Source organism: Plectropomus leopardus, chromosome 8, assembly GCF_026936395.1.
Source record: "Plectropomus leopardus strain MGB_pleo_1.0 chromosome 8, ASM2693639v1, whole genome shotgun sequence".
Lineage (NCBI taxonomy): Eukaryota > Metazoa > Chordata > Actinopteri > Perciformes > Serranidae > Plectropomus > Plectropomus leopardus.
The window spans coordinates 16,817,626-16,841,868 of NC_142183.1; the positions used below are offsets into that span (position 1 = coordinate 16,817,626).

At 37.9% G+C, this 24,243-nt stretch overlaps 1 protein-coding gene across 3 annotated transcripts in view; it reads right to left on the minus strand.

The window, feature by feature from the left end:
- ccdc88b (coiled-coil and HOOK domain protein 88B) overlaps positions 1–24,243 on the minus strand; it is an 89,562-nt gene that overhangs the window by 12,449 nt on the left and 52,870 nt on the right. For 2 of the 3 annotated variants that reach the window (XM_088080996.1, XM_088080997.1), the window contains 3 exons: positions 18,754–18,861; positions 16,719–16,870; positions 13,179–13,523 (listed from right to left, as the gene is read on the minus strand). In XM_088080996.1, the coding sequence (XP_087937122.1) occupies positions 13,179–13,523; positions 16,719–16,870; positions 18,754–18,861 (605 nt within the window). Of the gene's footprint in view, positions 1–12,599; positions 12,800–13,178; positions 13,524–16,718; positions 16,871–18,753; positions 18,862–24,243 lie in introns of those variants that run through there. The other variant, XM_042492797.2, reaches the window with a different exon arrangement.

The window sequence follows — 24,243 nt, forward strand, 5'->3', positions numbered from 1 at the left end:
GGCCTCTATTCCCACTTTGTACACAATGACGCATCTCTACAAGCTATAATATGTGGGTTTCAGCCAATTTTATAACAGATCAAAATTTGACATTTTTCGACATACTATACTATGGCGTTTGTGGCCATTTTTTTTGACATGCTAAATTATGAAGTTTTGAGACTTTTTGGGCCTCTATTTCCACTTTGTACACTATGAAGCATCTCTACAAGCCATAATATGTGGGTTTCAGCTATTTTTACGACGGGTAAATCCTTACATTTTTCGACATACTATACTATGGCGTTTTTGGCCATTTTTTTGACATGCTAAATTATGAAGTTTTGGGACTTTTTGGGCCTCTATTCCCACTTTGTACACAATGACGCATCTCTACAAGCTATAATATGTGGGTTTCCCCCATTTTTACGACGGGTCAAAATATGAAATTTTTCGACATACTATACTATGGCGTTTTTGGCCATTTTTTTGACATGCTAAATTATGAAGTTTTGGGACTTTTTGGGCCTCTATTCCCACTTTGTACACTATGAAGCCTCTCTACAAGCCATAATATGTGGTTTTCAGCCATTTTTACGACGGGTGAGAATATGCCATTTTTCGACATACTATACTATGGCATTTGTGGCCATTTTTTTTGACATGCTAAATTATGAACTTTTGAGACTTTTTGGGCCTCTATTCCCACTTTGTACACTATGACGCATCTCTACAAGCTATAATATGTGGGTTTCCCCCATTTTTACGACGGGTCAAAATCTTACATTTTTCGACATACTATACTATGGCGTTTTTGGCCATTTTTTTGACATGCTAAATTATGAAGTTTTGGGACTTTTTGGGCCTCTATTCCCACTTTGTACACTATGAAGCCTCTCTACAAACCATAATATGTGGTTTTCAGCCATTCTTAAGACGGGTCAAAATTTGACATTTTCGACATACTATACTATGGCGTTTGTGGCCATTTTTTTGACATGCTAAATTATGAAGTTTTGAGACTTTTTGGGCCTCTATTCCCACTTTGTACACTATGACGCATCTCTACAAGCTATAATATGTGGGTTTCAGCCATTTTTAAGACGGGTCAAAATATGCCATTTTTCGACATACTATACTATGGCGTTTTTGGCCATTTTTTTGACATGCTAAATTATGAAGTTTTCACACTTTTTGGACCTCTTTTCCTACTTTGTACACTATGACGCATCTCTACAAGCTATAATATGTAGTTTTCAGCCATTTTTACGACGGGTGAGAATATGCCATTTTTCGACATACTATACTATGGCATTTGTGGCCATTTTTTTTGACATGCTAAATTATGAAGTTTTGGGACTTTATGGGCCTCTATTTCCACTTTGTACACAATGACGCATCTCTACAAGCTATAATATGTGGTTTTCAGCCATTTTTAAGACGGGTCAAAATATGCCATTTTTCGACATACTATACTATGGCGTTTTTGGCCATTTTTTTGACATGCTAAATTATGAAGTTTTGGGACTTTTTGGGCCTCTATTCCCACTTTGTACACAATGACGCATCTCTACAAGCTATAATATGTGGGTTTCCCCCATTTTTACGACGGGTCAAAATATGCCATTTTTCGACATACTATACTATGGCATTTGTGGCCATTTTTTTTGACATGCTAAATTATGAAGTTTTGGGACTTTATGGGCCTCTATTCCCACTTTGTACACTATGACGCGTCTCTACAATCCATAATATGTGGGTTTCAGCCATTTTTACGCCAGGTCAAAATATGAAATTTTTCGACATACTATACTATGGCGTTTTTGGCCATTTTTTTTGACATGCTAAATTATGAAGTTTTGGGACTTTTTGGGCCTCCATTCCCACTTTGTACACTGTGACGCGTCTCTACGAGCCATAATATGTGGGTTTCCCCCATTTTTATGACGGGTCAAAATCTTACATTTTTCGTCATACTATACTATGGCGTTTTTGGCCATTTTTTTGACATGCTAAATTATGAAGTTTTGGTACTTTTTGGGCCTCTATTCCCACTTTGTACCCTATGATGCGTCTCTACAAGCTATAATGTGTGGTTTTCAGCCATTTTTATAAAAGGTCAAAATTTGACATTTTTCGACATACTATACTATGGCGTTTTTGGCCATTTTTTTGACATGCTAAATTCTGAAGTTTTGACACTTTTTGGGCCTCTATTCCCACTCTGTGCACTATAACGCATCTCTACAAGCTATAATGCGTGGTTTTCAGCCAGTTTTATGACGGGTCAAAATTTGACATTTTTCGACATACTATACTATGGCGTTTTTGGCCATTTTTTTGACATGCTAAATTATGTAGTTTTTGACCTTTTTTGGACTCTATTCCCACTTTGTACACTATGACGCGTCTCTACGAGCCATAATATGTGGTTTTCAGCCATTTTTAAGACGGGTCAAAATTTGACATTTTTCGACATACTATACTATGGCGTTTTTGGCCATTTTTTTGACATGCTAAACTATGAAGTTTTGAGACTTTTTGGGCCTCTATTACCACTTTGTACACAATGACGCGTCTCTACAAGCTATAATATGTGGGTTTCAGCCATTTTCATAAAAGGTCAAAATTTGACATTTTTCGACATACTATACTATGGTGTTTCTGGCCATTTTTTTGACATGCTAAATTATGAAGTTTTGGGACTTTTTGGGCCTCTATTCCCACTTTGTACACTATGACGCCTCTCTACAAACCATAATATGTGGTTTTCAGCCATTCTTAAGACGGGTCAAAATTTGACATTTTCGACATGCTATACTATGGCGTTTGTGGCCATTTTTTTTGACATGCTAAATTATGAAGTTTTGACACTTTTTGGGCATCTATTCCTACTTTGTACGCAATGATGCGTCTCTACAAGCTATAATATGTGGGTTTCAGCCATTTTTATAAAAGGTCAAAATTTGACATTTTTCGACATGCTATATTATGGCGTTTGTGGCCATTTTTTTGACATGCTAAATTATGAAGTTTTAACACTTTTTGGACCTCTTTTCCTACTTTGTACACTATGACGCGCCTCTACAAGCCATAATATGTGGTTTTCAGCCATTTTTAAGACGGGTCAAAATATGCCATTTTTCGACATACTATACTATGGCGTTTGTGGCCATTTTTTTGACATGCTAAATTATGAAGTTTTGAGACTTTTGGGGCCTCTATTCCCACTTTGTACACTATGACGCGTCTCTACAAGCTATTATATGTGGGTTTCAGCCAATTTTATAACAGATCAAAATTTGACATTTTTCGACATACTATACTATGGCATTTGTGGCCATTTTTTTGACATGCTAAATTTTGAAGTTTTCAAACTTTTTGGGCCTCTATTCCTACTTTATACACTATGACGCCTCTCTACAAACCATAATATGTGGTTTTCAGCCATTCTTAAGACGGGTCAAAATCTGACATTTTCGACATACTATGCTATGGCGTTTTTGGCCATTTTTTTGACATGCTAAATTATGAAGTTTTGAGACTTTTTGGGCCTCTATTCCTACTTTGTACACTATGACGCGTCTCTACGAGCCATAATATCTGGTTTTCAGCAATTTTTAGGACGGGTCAAAATATGACATTTTTCGACATACTATACTATGGCGTTTGTGGCCATTTTTTTGACATGCTAAATTATGAAGTTTTGGGACTTTTTGGGCCTCTATTCCCACTTTGTACACTATGACACCTCTCTACAAGCTATAATGTGTGGTTTTCAGCCATTTTTATAAAAGGTCAAAATTTGACATTTTTCGACATACTATACTGTGGCGTTTTTTGCCATTTTTTTGACATGCTAAATTTCAAAGTTTTGGGACTTTTGGGGCCTCTATTCCCACTTTGTACACTATGACGCCTCTCTACAAGCCATAATATGTGGTTTTCAGCCATTTTTATGACAGGTCAAAATTTGCCATTTTTCGACATGCTATACTATGGCGTTTGTGGCCATTTTTTTGACATGCTAAATTCTGAAGTTTTGACACTTTTTGGGCCTCTATTCCTACTTTGTACCCTATGATGTGTCTCTACAAGCCATAATATGTGGTTTTCAGCCATTTTTAAGACGGGTCAAAATTTGACATTTTCGACATACTATACTATGGCGTTTTTGGCCATTTTTTTGACATGCCATATTATGAAGTTTTGAGACTCTTTGGGCGTCTATTCCTACTTTGTACACAATGACGCATCTCTCCAAGCTTTAATATGTGGTTTTCAGCCATTTTTACGACGGGTCAAAATTTTAAATTTTTCGACATACTATACTATGGCATTTGTGGCCATTTTTTTGACATGCTAAATTATGAAGTTTTGAGACTTTTTGGGCCTCCATTCCTACTTTGTACACTATGACGCGTCTCTACAAGCTATAATATGTGGTTTTCAGCCATTCTTAAGACGGGTCAAAATATTCCATTTTCGACATACTATACTATGGCATTTGTGGCCATTTTTTGACATGCTAAATTATGAAGTTTTGGGACTTTTTGGGCCTCTATTCCCACTTTGTACACTATGATGCGTCTCTACGAGCCATAATATGTGGGTTTCAGCCATTTTAACGACACGTCAAAATTTGACATTTTTCGACATACTATACTATGGCGTTTTTGGCCCTTTTTTTACGTGCTAAATTATGAAGTTTTGAGATTTTTTTGGCTTTTAGTCCCACTTTGTACACAATGACGCATCTCTACAAACTATAATATGTGGTTTTCAGCCATTTTTAAGACGGGTCAAAATTTGACATTTTTGCACATACTATACTATGGTGTTTCAGGCCATTTTTCCACTGTGTATACTATGATACATCTCTACAAGCTAGAATACATTGTTTTTAGCCATTTTTTGCACATGTCAAACTTTGACATTTTTTGACATACTGCTGAATACATGCTGAATTCCACTTTTTCCACTTTGTATACTATGACGTGTCTTAACAAGCTGTAAGCTGTTTTGTGAACATATGAAAATGTCATAAAAATGACTGTAAACAACATAGTATAGCTTGTGGAGATGCATCATAGTGTGAAAAGTGGAAATAGGGGCCAAAAAAGTCGAAAAAATTTATAGTTCCGCATGTGTAAAAAATAGCTAATATTTAATAGTTAATAAAGATAATTTAGCATGTCAAAGAAATGGCCAAAAACGCCATTGTAAAGTATGTGAGTGTGTGTGTGTAATTTTGACCCATCGTAAAAATGGCTGAAAACTACATATTATGGCTTGTAGAGAAGCGTCATAGTGTACAAAGTGGGAATTGAGGCCCAAAAAGTACCAAAACTCCATAATTTAGCATGTCAAAAATATGATCAAAAATGCCATAGTATAGTATGTCTAAAAATGTCTAATTTTGACCCATCATTAAAATGGCTGAAAACCACATATTATGGTTTGTAGAGAAGCGTTGTAGTGTACAAAGTGGTTATAGACTCCAAAAAAGTCCAAAAACTTCATAATTTCACATATAAAAAATGGCCAAAAACGCCATAGTATAGTATGTCAAAAAATGTCAAATTTTGACCCGTCGTAAAAATGGCTGAAAACCACATATTATAGCTTGTAGAGATGCGTCATAGTGTACAAAGTAGGAATAGAGGCCCAAAAAGTACCAAAACTTCATAATTAAGCATGTCAGAAAAATGGCCAAAAATGCCATAGTATAGTATACATACATACAAGTAAGTATGTATATAAGTATATATACATACATATAAGTATGACGTTTTTATGCTATTTTGTACGACATGCTATACAATGACTTTTTTTTTTGCAAGATTTTTGTTGTCATACTATACTATGACTTTTTAATGCTATATTCGACGCCAACCTTTCCTACGACTTCTTTTGTGCTGTTTTGGACAAAATACTATACTATGACTTCTTTTTTGTTATTTTGTACAACATACTATAGTACTTTCTGTGGTTTTTTTGGACAACATACCACAACTTTTTTTGCTATTTTGGATGACATAGTACACTATGACCTTTTTGTGCTATTATGGCCAACATACTATTGTGGAGTTTTCTGTGCTAATTTGGACAATATACTATCATTTTATTTTTTTGTTAGGTTGTACGACATACAGTAGTAACCTATAACTTTTTTGTGCTATTTTAGACAACATACTATGGTACAACCTTGTTGTGCTACTTTGAAGGGCATACTGTGGTATGACTTTTTTTATGCTATTTTGAACGACACACTACAGTATGACTTCTTTGTGCCATTTTGGATGACATATATTATTTAGAATTTTTTTGTGATCTTTTGGACGACACACTGTAGTATGATCTTTTTTTCTAATGTGGATGACATACTATGGCATGACTTTCTTGTGCTATTTTGGATGACATGCTATACAATGACTTTTTTATGCTATTTTGGACATCATACTGTTGTATGACATTTTGTGCTACTTTGGACGACAAGGTTCACTCTGACTTTTTTGTGCTATTTTGGACGACGTGCTATCGTTTTACTTTTTCATTTTGTTTTAGACAACATAGCATTCTGTGACTTTTTTCATTGCATTTTTGAACACTTACTTTAATATGATTTTTCTGTGTTAATTCAGATGATACGCTATAGTATGACTTTTTCAGTGCATTTTTGATGACATGAATAGTGTGACTTTTTTAAAAAACAAAACTGGACCACATCCAATACTACTGTTAAATTGTATTTTGACATCATGCTATATTATCACCTTTTTATATTGTATTTTTGGACTATTTACTACACCATGACTTTTTGTACCAAAGTTGATGACATACAGTACTATGAATTTTTCATTTGCTATTTTGAACAACATGCTATACTCAGATTTTTTTAACGACGACTTAGTGTAGTTTGACTTTTTTGATCATATAATAGATTTTGGACAACATACTTTTCAATACTACAACGTTTTAATACTATTTTTGACAGCATACTGATATACGGCTATTTTGCTATTGTAACACATGCTGTAACACATTTTTTGTTCCTTTTTGGAGATCATGCTATAGCATCACTTTTTATGCTATTTTAGACAACATACTTTACAATGACTTTTTCATATTTCGGATGACATACTATACTACTTTTAATGCTATTTTGGATGACATGGTATTGTGTGACTTTTTTAGGATATTTTGGACAACAATCTCTACCATGACTTTTTTTTGCTAGATGACATGATGCACCATGACTTTTAATACTTCTCATGAGTACAAACTGTAGCATGAATTTTCTATACATACTATACTTTGACTTTTGTCTAATATTTTGGACAACATATCTTACTACTACTTTTAATGCTATTTGTTACAACTTATTGTATTATGACTTTTTATGCTTTTTTGGATGACAGACTATGTTTTGATCATTTTATGACCTTCTTTAGGCAGAGCTAACTCAGACATTTTTGTAAACTTTTATTACTAGGTATTTTTAATGACTTTTTTGACATGTTATACCATTACGTTTTCTGTTTTTTTTTTCGTGACATACTATACATTGACTTTTTTTTTTTTTTTAAACTTTTATGCCATACAATACTATAGATTTTTTTTTACTTTTATGAAATACTATTCAGTGGCTTTGGGTTTGTTTTTTGAAAGTGTTTATGATATTTCATACAAAGAACCTTTTTCAAAAATGTTTGACAAATTAAAGGCTTACTAAGACTCATTTTGTATTTTACTTTTTAATACACTTTTAGTTGAAATGACTATCCTCTGACATTTTAATGAGACACTATATTTAAATATTTACTACATACTACACTCTGCTGCTCTATTTTAGTGAAGTCATCCATACTGTACTATCGCTTTTTTAGCAGGGCACAGTTTGTTGCAGTAACAGAAAAGGGCATTAACTGTCAGCTATGTGAAGATTTTTAATTGTAGGGGGAATGTTTAAAATCAAATGCTTGTATTTCATGCCACTTTAAAGGGCTGCATAAAATGTTTCTGAGGGCCACCATTGGTCCGCTAGCCACCATTTCAGAAGCTATAATCTAAATTTTTCTTGAGTGCATGAGTGTGTGCATGAAGGGAGGAGTGTTTTCCAATGAGTATCTGGATGTATGAGTCAGTGACACACACATTCACGCGCAGGTGGAGCTCTGGGGCCCAGGACGACAGGCTGGATGTCTCGACAAGTGTTTTCCCACACCCTCGGGACACGGGGAGTCTTTGGGGGTGGGTGGGTGGGGGATTTTATTTTTATTTTGAGTGTTTAATGTATTAAAAGGGGCCAGGGTAATGAATTATAATCTTTAATGCAGAAACCGATCGATACCACCAAGAGAATAAATCAGCTTTTACTGAGAGCGTCAAAGCCCCTTAATACACTACGGGAGAGAAAGGGAGTGCATACGGGAGGAGGGAGGGAGGGGAGCAGCAGGGACAAACTGTTAGGAGAGGAAGAGTGATCCTGAACCAAGAGAGAGAGAGGAGGATGATGAAATAGGAGAGAGGGGGGATGTGGGGATGTGGGGTAAGGATGGAGGGCTGGATGGAGGCAGAGGGAGGGGACTTATAGATGAACAGACTCACATTTGGGATAACCTCATTGAGTAAAAGCCCGGTGAAAGCATGGAGATTTTGACAGTTTTGTGAGGAGACGAGGTTGCAGGGTCAGCCGGTGTGCGCACACACTCCACTTACTTGTTATTTTTTCACCTAGTTGTATTGTGTTCCCTCTCAATGATCCCCTCCCTGACTTCTGCTGCCTGGAGCAAAATATAATTAATTGAATTACACCACCACTTCTCGATCAAAGATCACCTCACTGCTCTCTTGTCTCGGTGCCTGCCCAACCGGGCGCCTCTGCAGGGAGAAAATGCCTAACAACAATCTATGAATTACAACTTTTTATTAACCCAAAGTGAAGTTTGGGTAGTGTGCACTGATTCTTAATCAGCCGGACTGCAGAAACGAGCCGCAGAAGAGTCAGAAAACAGCTTGATTTGGATTCAGTTGATAGTTGCACAGATTCATCTCAGAAGCAAGCGCCAGGACTAAACAAAAATCTAACGCGCCTCTTAGTATTTAGGATGCCTAGCCGGTTCAGTTAGCGGACCAAGTGGTTTAATTGAGGTTTTTAGTCGCTGAAGGCTCTTTAGAAAGACAGTCATTAAAATTTGATAGCTCAGGCAAGGGCTGTAGGTAAACGGGTGGCGGGTGAGATGAAGAAAGATATTCGTGGGCTTCAGGGGTGGGGAAAGTCTTCCAGTTTAGAAAAAAGAAACAGAGACGTTCTCTGAAAAAGGAAAAAAAGATGGAAATCTTCGGAGCGAGAGGAGGACTTTACAATAGGAGGAAGCCCAAACATTGAAAAGGAGGGTTGAAAAAGTGATGTTTGCTGATAGTGTTACACCCCTTAGGTGCTCAATAATTAAGCAGCTGAGCAGACTCCTGAGATCCCACCGTGATGTCAACTGAGGCAACCATCCATCATTCATCCCTTTGGGAATCACGGGTGCCACTTAATCACTCATTTTGTGCCAAGACTTCTCTCTCACTACTTTTTTTCCCTCTAAGGCTTTTTGTGACTGATTTTGCACTGTGCTGTTTTTTTATGCTTTCAGGGACAAAGCCTGCCTTTAAAAAAAAATTATACTGGTTCATTTTAGTGAGAGATCCTGCTGAATAAACAAGGGTCAAATTGCAAACATATCCTGTTTTTTATTCATCCTCCTTTTGAAGTGCCCGTCTTAAAGAATTTCTTGATAGTGCACACAGTTTTAGAAATGACAAAAAAACAACCTGAGCGCTCTCGCTGCGTGCATAACCACAAGGCTCCCCCGTCGAGAATTTAAAGCCTTACCCTTCACTTTTTGTCGGTGGGCACTGTCTGTCTGTGTGCCTGAAAGCGTGTGATTGTTGCATTGCACTCATAATAAGCCTCTGAGTGACTGGCAGAACCAATATCTTGCTATCGCTTTGCCCTGCGCTTACTCAGGCGGCTCGGTGTGTGCAGCCCCCGTCATGCATCTCAATTCCACAAACACAATGTTCGGAGCCGAGAGAAGGGGCCTGCTTTTTGATTAATGTCACCATGACAACTACATAATTCATGAATTGTATTAGCGACCCATTTGTCATTTGCAAATCATAATTCAGGATGTGCGTTTGGGGGAGAGCTGGCTCGAGAGAACGAGATCTGGCCTGCCATTATCCGTAGTGTTGTCTTTGGCACTCACACACACTCGAAAACATCGCCAATACCGGAAATGCTGACGTATCTTTATCCTAATCTGGGAGGCTGGAGCTGTTTTGAAGCTGCCTGTCCTAAACGAGGGCCCTTTAAGCTTCACAATGAACTCTCAGGTCTGTTCATTTGTAAAACGGCATGCTAATTCCCTCCTCTGCATCTGTCTGTCTGTCCGTCCGTTGGCAGAGGCCTGGCCGGCTCTACACTGACACCATTTGGTACGACGGTGAAAGGAGTTAAAGAGGATTCTCATTAAAGCACTAGTGCAGATCATTTGCTATTAGATCAATGACTGGATTTACACAGGAACCCTAAAATGAAATGGGATTTTGAGCCATATGTGAGCCAGATGGCGGGGTTTCTCCGTGTTTATCCCGCTGTGCACGGATCAGATCTGGGGGTTACAAGGAGATTTACCGTTAGATTTATGTATTTATTTTGCTTCCTGCATAAATCCAACCCTCAGAGCAGTGCCTCAAGCTGGACCACAGATAACTTAATCATTTTTTCTTTACTTAATCTTAAACACATTTTTTATTACGAGTGTCAATTCCAGTGATCTTTATGCTTTCAGTTCACCTTGTCTCAGCGCTAATATTCAACATTTTATGAGTAACAGCTTCTCCTTTTTACCTTGAAGCATATCTTACAAAATATGTGATCAGCTCTTAAAAGTGGTACTTTTTTGACTTTGAGTGAGCCAACTTAGAGAAGAGGCGATCAGAGGGAACAGCAGGAACACGGAACATTTTTAGTTAATCCTATAAAGGTTTGTGGAAGACGAGATGAAGCACTTTGAGCGCTCAACTTTAATGCTTAAGTGAAAATTTGCATATGAGGGCTTTTACTTGTACCAGATCAGCTCCACTTGGGTATTTCTAACACCTCTGAACTACACAGATGTAACATTTGCTATATGGTCTCCCTACTTTGATATTCTTGATGTCTTCGCTAAGCATCTGTATTTGACTGATCCCATACACACTGCAGAGCTGCTGTCTGGGTCTCAGCAATTTACACAGTGTTTGTAGAGTATGAAGCTCGAAAACCAACAAAATAAAGTGAAAGGTTAATAATATAGAAAAAACATCAGTCAGGATCTTCTCATTATAGGGAGGCACACTAGAGATTTCGTCTAACTTCCGGTTTAACGCTACACTAACTTAAATGATTTCTTTTTGTGGCTAGTTTCGATTTTCAAGATGTTATTGGACCAAATAGACAAATCCCAATAGTGAAGCAAGTCATTTTACAGGGGTTGTGATGCTTAAACAAATGTAGCCACTGATTTATAGATGCCTCATTCGCCATGTAAGTCAAGGGGAAAAAAGTCTTTTTGGGCTGCAGGGCATCACATGACGCTGCAGTTACACTGTTTGGTCGTTACCAACATTGGCTTTAAAGCTCGGCACACTTCCTGTGGCTCTGGTATTAACCAATACTACAACAGAATGAAATTTGTGTGTTTCTGTAATAATAATTTAAATGTAAATATTGTAAAATAGCAAAAACAACAGTCAACCTTCTTTATCTTTGGTATCAAGTATTTTCAAGTCAAAAGACGCAAGTTATTGATTAAAAATCTATGTTTAGTTAGTCAAGTCTTTTTTGATTTTGTCGAGTCTAAAGGCTGTGACACACCAAGTCATCATCACAGAACTAGCGGCAATGAAAGCCCCTCGCTAAGTTGCCCTCACGCTGCCGTGTCTTGGCCAAAAAGTTGCACAAGAGCACAGCAAACCGACAGCCAACAAGCACATACTTTCTGTGCCTGTGTGAGACTGCGAGAGGAAATACCCCTTCACACCAGCAGACAGTGGTCGGCGCTAATAGTCATTCAAAATAGGAAACTGGAACTGCATCTTTACGCTTGTTAGCACATTAACGTCACAACCCAATGTTGAAAGAAAAGAGCATATATACTGTTGGCTAGTGTACAACAACACAAACCATCAGGAAATGTTTCTGTTCAGAGCTCAATGGTTAAAGAAAAACAATCTTAACTCATACAACAAGTTTGTTTCAATCACTCCCTCCTAATTTTAGCCCTTTGTTAGGAGTGAGTGATTAATGTCACCTCCATTTCTCTTCTCGTGGCTGAGCTTAATGGGCAATCAGAGAGATTTCATTCACAGATGGGCTCCATGGCCGATTCAACATGCTGTATCAGCAGAAAAAAAGACAGTCGACAAGGGCCAACGTGGGCCGACAGCCGATCATTGGCTTGGTGTGTCACGGCCTTAAAATGACCGAATTTGTGAATCAAGTCCGCTTTAAAGTCCAAGTCATGTGACTTGAGTCCACACCTCTGGCCCAGGAAATAGGCGATTTATTCCTTCACAACTGGGAATCATTGTCAAAAGGATTTATTCATTCATGTATTCAAAAATACTAGGAAGATCTCATATTTAAAGAAGTCATCCATCAAAAACTGGCAAGACAGTTTGCCAGGAGCACATAATAAAAAAAAGTTGTTGTTTTCTCTTTTTTTAATTGAGAGTCGACTTCTGTCTCAGGTTTTTGCGGTGTCATTACTGGATTGTTGATTATCTGAAAAGGAAGAGAAGATCACATCTAATAGGCACATGCATGTTTAATTAAAAAGAAAATTAGCTGTATTCTGAGTGCAGATATTATTGCTACTCTGGGCAATTTCAATTTACAGTCTAATTTCCATTTAGCTTGACATTAAATGTGTTACCCTAAGACCTTTCACCATGCTGAGCACATGGCATACACACACAACCACTTTTAAAACGATCCATCTGAACAAGTCATTTATTTATAAATTTTTAATAATCTACATTTTTCATATTCTCACTTGTTTTGCAGTTTTCATTAAAAAAAACAGATAAAATGACTTGTTAGGATGGACATTTTTGTACAGACACAGACACACATCCTCCTCATTTCACTTTCTCCACCTCACCTCTGCCTTCATCCTCCTCGACACTCTCCTGACTGCTCAACGGTGCGTCTGCTGCCTGGGGTGTGTTTGTTTCGCCTCTCTGTCCCTCCCAGAGGACAGTGGGGGTGTGCGGGTTGGAGCGCAGCCGCAGGCGGGGCGGTGTTTTGTGATCACCAGGACTGAAGGATTGGGAGACTCCAGAGCCTCCTTTGGCCAACCCGAGCCCCCAGCCGTGACGGGATCCCAGTTTACGACGGCCCCCGGAGCCGGAGCGCATGGCCGGAGTCCCAGGAGCTGAGATGTCAAGCTCTGCCTGGGATGGAGCTTTTCTCATGGGAGAAGGAGAGACTGGAGCACTGCGGGGGTCTGAAACAAGATGAATTCAAGTTTATTACTACTTAATTCCCTTGTTTATATGAATTTCATGATAGTATGGATATCCGTGCAACTCTCTTGACACTAGTAAATCAATGTACAACGCCCACAGCATGCTGGTTTTCAACATTTGTCTTTCACTGTGTCCTACCATGTGAGACATTTACTGCACAGTTCAGAAGGTCCATAACTTTTATTCCAATGCAAATGCATCTTTGGGACTCTGACAATGGCAGCTGCAAAAATAACTTAAGGAATTATGGTGGTGGAACTGATCTGTCATTAATAACATTCAACCCCCAAAAATTTCTCTTAACGGTCATGCATCTTTGCTAACCGTCAGTTTGTGAATGTGTCAGTGAGAAGCACTGTGAAGCACTTTGTTCTGCTGAAGTAGAAAAGCTCTGTAAAGTAAGTACTTCACCTGTTTTTTCAAAGCCCCTTTTTAACAATTATAAGCAGTATATAAACAATTACAAGCACATGCTTTGTAAAGTACACTCATTTAGTTTAGTTAAGCAAATGTGTTTATATTTATCCATGCATTTGGAAAACTGCAATTCCTTGTGGGATGCATCAAACAGTAATTATAATTCCCGAAACAATGTGTAAGTGAAAGCAGTGCTCTGTTGATTTAATTTTGGGTAAACTGTTTGGGTATTATATTATTTTTATATTTTGTGCTTTCAAGAAAATTCACTGTGAATAAGAACCAGTCTTATTTTGATGCAAAGATTTGTACAGGAAGTGAAAGCTGAGCTCTGTTGTGACGGCATAACAAAACTATTTTGTCCCTAAAAACAAAGAATAATCGAGACCTCAATATTGATCAAATAATATAATGTTGGCCATAGTCATGCAGCTCTACACTGTACAGATCTATTTGAAATGTAGCAACCTCACCTTCACAACTGTCTTCTTTTTATACAATAAGGCATTTCAAATGACAATTATAATCCATATGTTCAAAAATGATAAAAATGATATTTAAAATGGGTCGACAACACAGTTAGTAAATTCATTATGAGTGTGCTCAAACTGTAATTCAAGTATATTAAAACACCTAAATAATAAAATACATTTTTCCAGAACATTTAAAACCACAGTTAACTAAAGAGCTTAACATGGGGAGAAGCTTGACCTTTATATTCAAAAAGGCAATCCTAACTTATTTAACAGCAGATTATATCAAATTCAAATAATTTAAATTATTCATACATTCTGACTTTGTTTAATTAGATGAAGAATTGCTGTGGCAGAACTCGCCATGTCTCAGTCTGTCCAGAGAGGTATAACACCAGCTGTAGCTGAGCTGAGACCAGCAGTTAAGGTCAAGTTAACCTGCAGCAAAGTGGATTAGTTTCAGGGTTAAATGTTTGTGTTGTGGAAAATGTCACCTCAGACACAGAAGAGAGGAAGGAGGGGAGTTTGTGGAAAATGTCTTGACTGGCCGAGACAATCTCTTTTTAAAATACATCTAATTTATTAACAGCAATTTAACTGGGATTTTATTTATTTTTTTAACATATATTCAGTGTTTGCTACATGCACCATCTTTAAAATACGTAAAGTCAAATTCATCCGGAAGACATTTTCTGTTAGTTCCACTAACACCCACCAATATCTGGCTTTTGTATTTAATCAAAAGGTTACAATCAGCATTCACTCTGACAAATGACTCTTCAACTGGCAGTGATGGAAATATAATATATTCTAGCCTCTTTGCTGACACAATGAAATGAAGGGCCGCCACAAAAACCCTCTATCTGTCACACCAGCCCTGCCCCGTAACCTGTCGTCGTCACCTCTCTGTGTCCCGTCACTGGGGCCCAACCAGAAGTTTCCTGCCCGAAAGACAATGTAGTTCTTTTTTTCCTTTTTCTTTTTCTTTTCTTCTCTCTTCTTTTCTTTTTTATTTTCTGCTCTTTTCTGTCTCTCTCTTCTTTTTTCGTTATCTCCCCTCTACGTCACCAACATGGGCACTTTCACACACGCACACACACACACACCTAATGGAATTAGAACCACAAAATTTGAGTCACACATTACTTCTCCTACCTTTGATGGTGTTGCTTTTGGTTTATTTTCTTGTTGGGTTTTTTGTTTTTTTTAGGTTTTTTCTTGTTGTTTTTTTGTTTATTTGTCGTCTCTGTTTTTGGTCTAGTGCCCCCCCCATTGTCTTGTGCTGTCATATGTTTCTTCTTCCTGACCACTTGTATTGCACATTTAAAAAAAAAAAAAAAAAACCCTCTATCTACACCCAAGCAGCGCTCGAACATTGTTGAAAATTTAGTTTGCACAGGGTTTTAAAGAGTCTGAATGAGTAACAGATATAATAAAGAACTAACCACCGTAACATTTTCACTGGCCTCCATACTGCTTTCTACTGTTTACTTGTTTTATCTTGGCCTGTCCGTGACATCAAGCATGACATGCTAAATAAAAAAACAAACAGAAAAGCATATTCATCTGCTGCATAGCCGTGGCCATGAGAAAGCAGTTCATTGCCTATTTTAAATGGGTTTTTCTGCATTTAAAAACCTGCATACACAAGCTAATTTTGGTGAAAAAAGGGTATTGGAGTGCAGCTGAGATATCAAGTCTCTCTCTCTGGGAAAAAGGCTCAATAAAAAACACCAGTTCTCTTGTTGAGGAAGAGAAAGAGCCAGGCCTCCCAGTGTTGGTCCTGACACATAGTTTAAGAAAGCAGGGTTTAAAGGCAGATAATAGAAAACACAATGCCAGGAAAAATAAAATTAAATGGGACAATAACAGTAAGTCACAAATAGAGGGAAAAAAAATCATAAATGTGGGTTTAGGCTTAAATCTTGGCTTTGAAAATGTCTGCAGAGAGATCTTTTTTCCTCTTTCAGCCAGTAAAATGCATTCCACAGTCAAGGTGCATAAAAAGAGGATGAAGCCTTGCGAATCTTTTCCTTTCAACATGTGGTTAGCAGAGAAAGCCGGTCTCAGTAAGTCTTGGCACTCTACAGGGAGAGATCTAAGGAGAAGAGAGTGGTATCAATGCCGACCACACTTGGTAGTCATGAGATGATTTGTATGCATGCCTGTAGCCTCGCTTGATGGGGTGAGCATGTGAGCATATCTTTGTGAAAACCAGTCTGCTGGTGTTTGTGTGAAATAAAGAGACGTAGTGTGCTGGGCGGTGTGTCTGTGTGGTCTCACCAGGGTGAGGTGTGTGCGCGTCTGATGTAAATTCAGTGCTGTCGGCCAGGTTTTCCACGCTGCCTGCGGCGGTGAAGAGGGCACGTCCCTCTTTTCCTACTCCCCGGGGTTTGATTAGCTTCTTCATCCTGTCTGCAATCCAGTTAGATTTCCTGCGAGGACACAGAGGACAGGGACCATTTACAAAGAGGGATGAGCTCGAAAAGAGTGTGTGTGTTTGTGTGTATGTGCAGTAGGAGGATGCCAAGTCTAACAAGGGCTGCATGTTTTCAAAATGAAAAAAAAAACAATGTTCCAGAAGGTGCCAACTGTCATCTATTGTGCTAAAGAAAGCACTTTGTAACATGACGTCGAGAAAATCTTTTTGGAAATGCTATAATTAAAATGTCATTTCCATATTAATTTGTAACACAAGGGACGAAACTGCACTTCTGTGACAGTTTGGCAATTTGTACACAACAATACTAATTATAAGATTTTCATTTATCGCGCAAATCGCTCGCCAGCTCTCCAATGAAAGACAGGTAGACTTCCTGTAAATAAACAGAGTGCTGCAGGGATGACAGGTTTTTTTTTGAGGCCACCCTGATTTCATTGGATTTTGATTAATGCAGAAAATAAGCTTAGATTATGATACTTATAGTTTTGTTCAGCATGATGGTCTTCACAAATGAACACCACTTTTAGCATTTTTAAGGCGCAAGTGCTTCTGTCTTGTTGTACATTACTTTGTCCTGTCTGCAAATACTTATGTCTTGTTGACTATAACTGCTTTTTTGCTAGTGCTTATATCTTGTGCATAATTGTTCTTTTCCTCCTTATTTTTATATCTTGTACATACTGTGTCTGTTAGTTTATGTTCTGTCAAGTAGAATTGTCTTCTTCAAGTGTTTATGTATTATTCTAACCATTTGGCTTATTTTTACATTCATGTTTTGATCCATGCTTTTAATTGTTTACATGCTTTTACGTCTTTGTGCTTTAGTGGCTGTCTTAACACCTGGCCCAAGGACAACTGTTATAAAAATAGCCTTTGGCTAACACTGGCACATTTATAGCAATGTTTTTTTTTTATGTGCACCTTCCCTGTAAAAATAAAATAATAATAAATTAATAAATGCAATCGCCAGAGGTAAAATGCTAAAGTTAGGCTATAAACAATCTACAATATTAAAGCTCTGCAGTCAGTCCTGTTTGTGAAACATATCTGTTAGCACCTTGTAAGACATGTTGACTCACTCTGGGGTTAAAGAAGGGTTTCTTATATTCTGTCCACACTTGACTTAGTGGACAAATCAAAACAATTTTACAATATAATGCAATAAAAATTACACAGCATAGTTAATGAAACTCCTCTTTGACGTAAAAACTAAACATGAACAAGATCTGAAAAGCATAAAATTGGTTGTATTCCAGTTTTTGACTAAAGACTAGGGATGCATGATCCTAGATTTTTTGCAGATACCTGATATGCCGATATACAACAACTAATAACTAATACCAATCTATCAATATATCCACTATTTCCCCACCTAATTTTAGTAGTCATCAAGTCTCTTCTGCAGTGGAATTAACATCATATCATGCATACTCTTATTGTGAAGGCCCACCAGCAGATGGGGACATGAAATACTATGTTTTACATTATATGTAATATTCATTCACTGTGCAAAATAAGAAAAACACTTCAACTTATGGCTGAATTGTTCACTTTGTTAAAAAATAAATAAAATATGTTGGCCGATTCCAATATTTCATTTTACAACTAGTATCTGCCAATATAGATGACGTGCTGATTTCAACATGTATCCCTCCTGAAAACATAATTTCATATTATCAGTGTGTGCCTTGCACATACTCCCTGAACTGTCCACTTTCAAAAATGTTTTGTATCCATTCATGTTTTAATGTCTATTGTTGTATTTCTGCACTTCTTCTGTGTGAAAGACAGACTGCCTTCTGCAGTGACACTGTACTGAGACGCACATACATGGTTAATTGATAAATGGGTGTATAGTATAATTGTATACAGTACTTGGCTTTGCTGGCTGAAGGTTGCATGCTGGGCTCGAGGACTCTATACTGATCCATAATCTTCTCCACCAATTTCTGCTTCTCCCGACGGAGCTCGCTCAGCTTCTCCCTGAAGGAAAACACAAGAACAAAGCAGCTGAGTGGGAAGGTCTGTTCGATTCATTTCATGCATTTATTATCAGTGCGGGTAGATGGGATTAGATGGAAGTGTGTAACGTGGCTGATAGTGTATGAATCAGCCTGTCCCTGTAAACCCACTACTGAGAAGCCTACTGTGCTGTTTGAACTGGATTCTTATTAAACGAGCTGATCAGAAAAGAGACTGCATGTGTGGATGTTAACGTTCATGTGCTGGTGAGCAGAGGGCTCCGGGTTCGAGCTGCGGTGTGTGGACAAACATAAAGCAGGACACTGATGAAAAATAACCTGCATGCTGCATGAAAGATGGCTCAAAATAAAAATACTGCACACAAAGTTGTATGAGCTGACCACGACACGCAGCTGTGAGCCAAAAAGATCTGGAAGGTTATTAGAGATGAGCAACAGTCAGTATCGAGGTCTGTGTACATTTTTAGCTGCGTGGCTCCAGGCATGGCCATGTCTGTTGGTCACTCAGTCCACCACCATGGTTCAGACTGAAATATCTCGACAACTATTGGATAACTACTCAGATGTTATGTGCCCATTGCAATTTGGATCCATGTCTGTCCAGACTCATATGTAGCCATTACAGTTGACAATGCTTGCGACAGCTGTGGCTCAGGAAGTAGAGCGGGTAGTCTACTAATTGGAGGGCTGGCAGTTCGATCCTTGGCTCCTCCGGTCAACATATCAAAGTATCCTTAGGCAAAATACTAAATCCCCAATTGCTCCTGATGGTTGATCCATTGTGAATGTTTTAAAACAGAATAGCAGGTGGCATCCTGTACTGTGGCCTCGGTCGCCTCGGTCACCAGCACTGTGAGTGGTCAAAACACAGAAAAAGAGCCACACAAGTGAAGGTCCGTGTACATTTCCAGGTCCAAATACGGATGTTGCTGCAGAGGAGCTAAATATTCTTAAATGTGGACACTTCATACGCATCTTCCCCCAGCAGCAGAGAAGATCTATCCAATCAGCAGTTTCAAAGAGGACACACATAATTTGGGTCACTAATTCAGTATCTGACCAAATGTCTTCCCTTCTGTTCCTGAGTTATGATGTTAAGTAATTTGAAGAAATTTCCTCAAAGTGTTCTTCAGATATTTACGACATCTATTGCAAGTCTGTCTATCCTGGAAGAGGGATCCCTCCTCAGCAGCTCTTCCTGAGGTTTCTTCCATTTTTTCCCCTCGTTACAGGGTTTTTTTGGGGGAGTTTTTCCTTAGGCGATGTGAGGGTCTAACGAAAGAGGGATGTCTTATTCTGTAAAGCCCTCTGAGGCAAACTGTGTTTTGTGATAATGGGCTTTATAAATAAAATTGAATTAAACTGAACAAGAATGAGTAAGACAAGGTTAAAGTGATCTTGTTTTTTGACCTATGACCACTAAAATCTAATCACTTTGTACTTGAGTCCAAGTTGATGTTTGTTCTAAATTTGAAGAAATTCCCTTTAGGCGTTCTTGAGATATCACGTTCACGACATAAACATAATGTCTCTGGCCCTGGCTATTACCAGACACATAAAAAATCACCACCCGTGCAGTTGTTATGGATATTGACTAAAGCAGATTTTTGTTCCAGGCTGTAACCATGTTTTTTTGTGCTGTAAAGTTGATTATTTTAACGGTCTGTGGAGACTGACGCTGTCTTGGAGCCGGCCTCAAGTGGTCATTCAATTTAACTGCAGTTTTAGAGCTGCAGAGATTTTTTTTTTGTTAGTCTGAAACATTAGCGTGACACCAATCGTATGTCAACCGGATAATATTTACGCAAAAATATTAAAGTATGGATCACTGGACACTACACCGGCATGAATATCAAATAATGCAGTGTGGTAGATAATAACAATCACAACGGACAGCAACCAAGTCAACTCAGTATTGTCAGTATCATTTCAGTTTAAGTCTAAGTCTAAGGTTTCACTTGGACATATTAAAAACTGTCACACACTGTTATAGCGTACTCAAGAGCACGCTATTATGGAATTTCAGACACAACCTTTGTCTTTTTTTTATATTTCTCATATGTGAGTGAAGCCATTTGGATGTTCTCCAATGTAATAATGTGGCCGTTGGCTCAGTTTATTTTTGTGTCTTTCACACATGCTCTGTATTATCTCTTCAAAAATCTTCAGTGTGTGTCTCCACTACAAACCAAGGCATCAAGCTGGCAGGAGATCAGTATCAAATTTATTAAATATGTTTAGAGTTTGATGAAGCACTATTGAAGGCCAGTTCAGTTCATTTTCTGAAAGCTTATGAGGCCTCCTTGCATGTTTGCTCTCTGAATTCACAACATTTCCCGCAACATTAAGTTTGGGGGGGTAAAGTCATGGTATCATTTGCTCTCCGTCACTCACACAAGAAGTGCTTTTGTAAATCAATCTAAACTGTCTTATGCACTTTCCAAGGTCTTAAATATATTTTGCCAGACACTTCTTCAATGAAAATAAAGAGATGAGACTGACTGAAAGGCTGGAGGTCCAGATGTCTGTGAAGTGCCTCTTTAAATCTGCTTTCACTGAAGACAGTGTTATGTTGATAGACAGTTTATCTTAAAGGCATACTTAGAACTATATATATTTTTTTTTTTAAATCTTAGCCGGACTTGATATGTGATATTTGGTGCAGTTTTGTAGTTGGCCTGTTTACTCACACATCTAACAGACTAATATGAAGCGTGATCACTGGACTGTTTCATATCTTTTTATCATTAACTTTTCTTTGCTTTTTGTTCCATCCAAAAAAAACCCAGAGAAAAAGCCGGATATGACTCAGTTTGCCTTCACCTCATACTTTAATGCCTGATTTTCTGAGCAAGAGAAACTACCATCCACACTCCTTTCACCCTATTTGGACTCGTATCCTGGAGTTAGTTTGGATTACACTCTCACTCCTAATGAAGCCTACCACAGTTTACTTGGATCAGGACCGAGACCTGCATTTCCTGCTCAGATGAGCCGAGCCGCAGGCATAAAACACCCCAGTTTAAATAAACTGCTCTAAATATGCACTGCACGCCTTAGGTTGAGCTTCAGACCTTGGGATGATAATACCTAAACCAACAATTCAGAGGGAAAAGGACTCATCGGGGAATCTGGTGAGGTTTCAGCTGCTGGAACAAACATGAAACCTTTTCTGTACTCAGTTGTAGTTTCAAGAGCCCTACTGTTTTTTTAGTACCATTGTTCTGCATAATCATTAATGACTTCAAAACAGCCCTTTATTCAAATAATATCTGCAGTAAGAGTTGATAGAGTGATACTGGTTCAGGTCAGGATTTGGTGTGAACTCAAATAAAACTGTCAGAATACAGTTACATCAGATGTGCTTGATATCAGTGAGACCTTAACAATCAGCTTCTAATTTCAGTAGTCTGTCACCATAACATGTATTCACGTCCTTTTAACAATGATGTGTACTGAAGAACAATTTGCATTTCATAGCACATCCCCAAGTCAGCAGTTTTGTGCCTGTTAGGTAGCACACAATTTTGTTTTGAATCTGTTTATAATATCTAAAAAATGCAATATTCAATATTCTTATGAGGATGTGTAATCCTGAACTGTTCTAAGTAAAGTTAAAAAAAAAACAATGATCTGACAGACACTAAAACTCTCTGAAGCATCAACACATTGAGTCTATGAGGCCAGTGGGAACCTGCAGGCGGAGCCAATAACGGGAGAAACACAACTGCACATATTCAAAGGGCCAAATATCCTGGAACTAAACCCAGAAGCATAAAATCTTGGTGTTCAGTATCTATATATTATATTCTATTGCCAAAAAATGTATCATAATGCCCATGTCTTTCCCCCTTGACATAACAGGATTAGGGCAGTATCATGGTATTGCAGTATTCCATTTTTAACATCTAACTTGGTGAATTAAGAATTTATTTCAACAAAACCGGAGAGTTTGAAGTGTTTTATGATGAGTTATCGAGGCAATTCAGTCTCGTCAGTCTTCTGTGACCAAGAGAAAGTGGGACTCAAAAGGTCTCCAGTTATGGAAGGAAAATGGGTGAGAATATTTCTTTTGTTAACATATTGCGGTTTTCTATTGTGGGTTTTATTAGTCTGAAAAAGCTGAAAGTAAGTAGTGCACTCGCCATCAGGGGGTTGGGTTGAAGAAGAAGTTGAAGGTGTAAAATATCACATACCACCCAAGCCTGAAAGGATATTTTTAAAAAAGAAAAAAAAAGCACATATTGCTACTTTTGATCAAAAACTCCACAGGGTGCCTTTGAAATTTAGCACCCTACCTTACCCTAAATTATTGTTAACTAGCTTTAAAAATCAGATAAAAACATATTTTTCCTATTGTGTGTCAATCACATATTAGCACAACATACAATGCCTGTTTCTTCCAGTGATTCAAAGAATTTAAACCATGCTACAGTATAAATATAAAAGTTCTTAGTAGTCAAACCCAAGATCCTTTTATCTTGAATACTTCAATGCCCTGCTTATCCAATTATCCCAGCATGCACTGGAAATTTTCTTTATTTGTCATTCAGTGTAATTTCTTTCTTTTTTTTATGATATAATTGCACTGATATGGACCAAAGATTAAATTACATTTCTGTGGGTTTAAACAATACATGGCTATTAAACATGCACTGGTCATAAAGACCCACCAGTGTTACAGGTGTAAGAGGCTGCAGGCCTCACATGGCAAGATCAGTTTTTGAAAACGATCTTTTCAAGAAGAAAGGCTTAAAATTAAGCTACAAAATGATGTAATTTTCAAGAATACGGCTCATTAAACTTAAAGGGTGAAGCCAGCTCTGCATGCTCGCTGTTAGCTCTGAATTAATCTCTTACCAGTCTATTAGTCATTTAAAATGACAACTGCTGAGGGCTGTTTGACTGTGAAATTGTTGTCTTGCAGTCTCAAACCTTTACATAAGTGCTCTTATGTCCTGGATATGAATATTGAGGCTGTTTCCACCTACAAGGGTTAGAAATGTTCATAATTTACTTTAGTTTACTCTAGCACACATTACATAAAGCTGAATTTGAACAATAATAATGTTAAAGGGATGGTTCACATTTTTGGGGGATTTTTTGAGTTACTTATCCATGATCAGTTTATTACATGCAGTGGAGAAGTCTGATGAAAAGGTAAAGCGGTGAAAACACTCAATAAAACGTATACTTAAACTGATTGATTGATTTCTTTTTCAGGTGGGACTTTCTTAGGGAGCTAATATATATTTAGTTGCTGCCCTCTTCACAGCAGCACTTCACTTAGCTTCCACATTTGACTCCAGTCTGCTTCTCCAAACTGGGGGCGTACCAGCTGACTTCTACTGTGTAAATACGCTGACTATTAATAATATTTCAT